Below are 5,042 nucleotides of genomic sequence, written 5' to 3'. Positions count from 1 at the left end.
GACAGCGCCGTCTAAACATCGCTACTTGGGTGCCCTATAGACTTCCTTATTATTTTTTTTTTGCTATTTCACCACTCACATTTTGTGCTGGCACGAGTTCCTTTTCCCTTGGTTGAGTTGCTTCGACGTGAGGACAGACGCGCGTAGGCAATTTCCGCTTCGCACTGTCCGTTTTTTTTTAGGGGCTCGTTATTGCGAAGCGTGTGAAATCGCTGAGGGCGGGGGGCAGCAATCATAAAGGAAAGAAAGAAAACTGCGTTATTAGCGGGGCCGTGTACGAGATGTAGACGTTTGTCCTTGTACAACTCGGCGCGTGCCTTTGCATCCTCTACGTGACAAGGCGGAAGATGAAGCTTTAAAAACAGGCACGACAAAAAAAAATGAATGAGTTTGAATGAATTAGTGTATACTCGGCTACCAGAAAGACCATTTCCGGCAGACATAGTTATGGTCGACTCGTTGAAAGAGAAAAGTTAAAAATAGTAAATTGTCATACGCGATCGTTTTCCGCAATCATTCAGCTGTGTGCAGAGAATTGAGCAATGACATTACTGTGCTTGCCCGGCATGATGGTCCTCAGTTCGAGGGACATATATTAATGCTTTTGATTGTGTGTCCCCGATACAAATACGTTATCTGTAAGGGTGTGTTCTGTTGCCGTTGTACCCCTGAGCGTAAAGCGATCTTTGCGCATTTCGTGCGATACATATTGAAAATGTAGAGTATTTTGTGCCTGCCTAAATGAACAAGAACGGTGTCGACAATAGAAGATGAAGAATAGTCAATTTACACAGGTGTATTTTCAGCGGCCTGAGTTATAAAGCTTTCTGCCATGCAAGGAAACAAAGTTTAAGGCTTTGAAAGACTCTTACTTTCGAAGGAATTTTAGCATAAAGTTCAGTCTCATTTCTTGCGATAGGAAGTGCAATTACGATGAGGATCACATATTACGAAAATACTGGAACATATAAAAATGCTTCCTTCTCATGGTTAAAGTAATAATTTACTAATTTTTCATAGGCGCAACGTGAAAACACGATAAGGTTCATTTGAATCGATCGTCTTTGAACTGTGGCGTAGGTTAATACGAGACAGTGATTTAATAAACATCAGGGGCATGCGACAAATTGGCAAGTAGACGCAGCATGAACAACATTAAAGAATATTTCTTGAAACATTCCGCATATAAATTAAACTCAGTCGGAGCAAGAAAATTAACAAGATAGATTATTGTCACCTACGGCTCCATATATTTATTGCACTCTTTTGCGAGCTCGTCTGAGGCAACCTATCCCAACCTTGAACCTTCCAGGCAATCGGAACATCGTTTACACGAAGACAGCTTGTTAGAAAATAAATTCACATCTAGCCTTTCTGTGCGTCACACGGAACAAAGTGAGACCGTTAAAGCTGTCGTTATTAGGGACCTATGCGCAGTCAGTGTGCTAAGCTATTCAAAAATCCAAGGCTTAGGAAAAGAAAAAGCGTTGTTTACATCCCCCCAGCACAGAGTGCTAGTTCTGCTCGTTGATCCAGAATACTTCATGAGTGCAGTCTTTTCATAGTTTCAGAGGGGCGTTTTGCTGCTTCACTTTACCTGTTACGGAATGTGTTAGGCGAATAACGTTATTCGGTTCTTTTGTACGTTTTTCTGATCAAGGTTTGTGGCGATCGAAGTTTCACCTTCGAAAGAAAGGCACTGCTGCAAAGTATACTCTCTCTGAAGCGACCGCGTCGCGGAGTGGATATATATATATATATATATATTGCCCAGCATATACGCTGGAGCGACGGACATTAGAGAGTTTCTTAGCCAAGGTTATCAGGCAACCACTGTCGGAGAAAGCTATCCTCGGCCCATGGCCTCACACTGCGACTTCATTGCGTGCAACTAAAGTGTTGTTGAAGTTTCTGCAGGACACCAAGCTTGACGAGCGGCTATCGCATGGCAACTGTCTCATATACGTAAGCACTGACCAGTTCTCTTATCATCATCATCCATCCCAGTACTTTCGCACCCCTTCCCACTTCCTCAGTGCAGAGTAGCACACTAGAACGCACTAGCTTGGGTCGACCTCTGCGTCTTTCCTGTCAATAAATTGTATTCTATTCACACACACACACACACACACACACACACACACGCACACACACACATACATTCATATATATATATATATATATATATATATATATATATACAGAGCCACTAACCAGCTTATGAACAGTGGTAGTATATATATATATATATATATATATATATATATATATATATATATATATATATATATACTACCACTGTTCATAAGCTGGTTAGTGGCTCTGTTCACTACAGAAATGCGCAATGCAATAAAACAACGGGGGTGTCCTAGATATTGACTGTTGAACAGATGTACAGCCGCGTCATTTTTTTAATAATAACAAATGGCCTTCTAGAAATGTTCGGCTATTCCCTTTCATTCACAACTGTTGGTGGTTGCCGCTGTGCAATACTCTTTTGTTTTTTCGTTTTGACACCCACCTAAGCTATTAGTTTTATACGGCAATCTAGACATATGATGCTTGTGGATATTTGAAAGCTCCCTAATGCGTTAACTAGGACGAAATAATTTTAGTGGAGATTCCGAACCGTGCTAAAACGGCCCGATCTGCAACCGAGCGTCAAGCGCATTTCTGACTTCTTGTACTTTCTACACACAATATAAGCACCGGTTTCCGTTCGAAGAATACGCCGCTAAGTGTGTCGTAGCACTCTGACAAACTTTGAAACAAACTGTTCTTCCCAGGAGTCTTGAATCGACAGAAGAGCCAGATGTCGAAGGAGACCCGTCGTTAGATTTAGCGCATCACCAGAAGTGCCATCGGTGTTCGCGGTGACACGTCCAGTGCGCAGCGTCGTCGCCACAGGCTCGTCAAACTGGTCCAGGATTCGCGAGTCTGTCTCGGCGTTCTCGTCTGTGGATCCTGCGACAAACCTCAGGTGCATAGTCACGTTGACGTCGTGAGCTGCAATTGCAAGGGTGTCGTTTTGTCCACCCGTCCTTCGAAACAAACACAGCACAGGTCCTTCCGACAGCAGGTCGAAGCTCACGACCTGCGTGACACATACCGTGGCGATAGTTGTAATCCTCGGGTATCGCATTTGCTGCGCCGTATGCGTGCGATGTGTCGGCGCAATGAAGATAACTTTATTCGCCGAACACTTCGCATATTGTAGCGTGTTGTGTCTTGCTTTAGAAGAAAAAAAAACATAATTCTTCCTTTTGGAGGAATATAGAGATCGACCACTGGCTCCCGTCCTCAAAACTAAGCACTTGCCTTTGTCTGTTCGAGTATGCTAGCGTCGGGAGCCCCCTGTTTTCATAGTTGACATGTACTTCAGCGTTAGTGTTCTTGCAGTGCAATTTCATCGATTAAAACATGTAAGTGGAAGTAATATGCGCGACATAAACAAAACAACAGCGCTAAAATTGAAAACATGCCGCGTAATACAACTGCTTTTAATTAATGGTAGATACGCGCGGAAACAAAAACTGACTCAGCACTGTGTATCGCCAGAGACAGACTTCTTATTTATGTTTCGAATCGCTCTCAACCTTCCACCCCCCACTTCTTGGGTCAGCCGTCCGTTACACTCAAGGACGCCTCTAGTTCATCACCCTTCAATGAGCAAGTTTGTCAAGGCATTTCGTGGAAACTTGACACGTATGCCACCTATTATTAAACACTTTCCATAGGCCACTCCTTGGGCTCCAATAATGTGCGACTTTAATTTGGGATTCTGCAGCCACGTTCGCCTCCTGTCATGGACATTATACCGTCAAACAATTCCAATGGCGTGTCCAATGTGCAGTTTCACTAACATCAGGGATTAGACTTGAAGGAAATCAATGACGTAGAAATCAATTAGCACCATGAGTTTTTTCCACCCGTCTCCCACCAACTTGAAGACTGCGCATTCGATTACACAAGTAGAATACCTCTAAAGCTAAGCCATCGATATGGCAGACAATGTAAAGAGCGACATACGGCTCTCGCAGTAGCGTACCAGAACGGAGGATAAAGAGCTGGGCGCACACAGGCGGTTCAGATCTCTCGGTTTCCGTAGGGTTTTAAATCCCAAATGAATCGCCCTTAGCCGTCTGCTTTCTTAAGCTTCGACAATTTCAACGGACACAAGGTGGCTGGAGAGCAAGGACAAGAATTACGAAAATATCGCATCAACGTAATGTACCTAATGCAGATCGTGATAGCGTAAAATAATGCATCATGCAGCGTCCTTAATGGATTTTTGCATGGCCATCGAGCAGCCCAGATTTGATGGACGAGTTGGTTTGTTGCAGTCATTGAGATCATCGTACTGAATTGACACGGACAAAACGGCACGTGCGCTCTATAGTAAAATACAGCACATCTCCTGTCGTCGTTCTAGTGCGCGTCAATTCAGTGCTGTGACTTCAATCACGGCAAATAGGCATTTTGTTAGTGACTGTACAATAACGTCTTTGTGTTGCGTAATAAAGGTAATAACCAATTACAGCTGTCTGAAGGCCAGGCAATGTCATTCCTAATTTCGTATTCTAATTCCCTGTGATCTGTCCCACATTGTTCCGACATTAACCCCAGAAGGGACGTGTGCTTTTAACAAAGCATTCCGCGCAAATATTTTAACCTCTTATTTCTTTCACAATGATGGACTGGCGAACGATACTGCATTCGACGTCAAGATATCTTGCATTTCATCAAATGGTTCGATAAGATAAGACACTACATGAGAAAAGAAACTTGTTGATTTCGAAAAAAGATTATGCTGATCCCACGTACTGTAGTAATTGAAGTTATGCGAACCCGCCGTGGTTGCTCAGTGGCTGTGGTGTTAGGCTGCTGAGCACGAGGTCGCGGGATCGAGTCCCGGCCACGGCGGCCGCATTTCGATGGGGGCGAAATGCGAAAACACCCGTGTACTTAGATTTAGGTGCACGTTAAAGAACCCCAAGTGGTCGAAATTTCCGGAGTCCTCCACTACGGCGTGCCTCATAATC

At 43.8% G+C, this 5,042-nt stretch overlaps 1 protein-coding gene across 1 annotated transcript in view; it reads right to left on the bottom strand.

Annotated features, from left to right (window-relative positions):
* Positions 1-2,270: 2,270 nt before the first annotated feature.
* Positions 2,271-5,042, bottom strand: part of LOC142586976 (uncharacterized) — a 7,390-nt gene continuing 4,618 nt past the window's right edge. The window contains exon 4 of the mRNA XM_075697847.1: positions 2,271-3,094. Coding sequence (XP_075553962.1) covers positions 2,735-3,094 — 360 coding nt within the window. The 3' untranslated portion in view covers positions 2,271-2,734. The remainder of the gene's footprint in view (positions 3,095-5,042) is intronic.

The sequence above is a fragment of the Dermacentor variabilis genome, chromosome 7, assembly GCF_050947875.1.
Source record: "Dermacentor variabilis isolate Ectoservices chromosome 7, ASM5094787v1, whole genome shotgun sequence".
Lineage (NCBI taxonomy): Eukaryota > Metazoa > Arthropoda > Arachnida > Ixodida > Ixodidae > Dermacentor > Dermacentor variabilis.
This window is presented reverse-complemented; position numbering and strand designations above follow the sequence as displayed.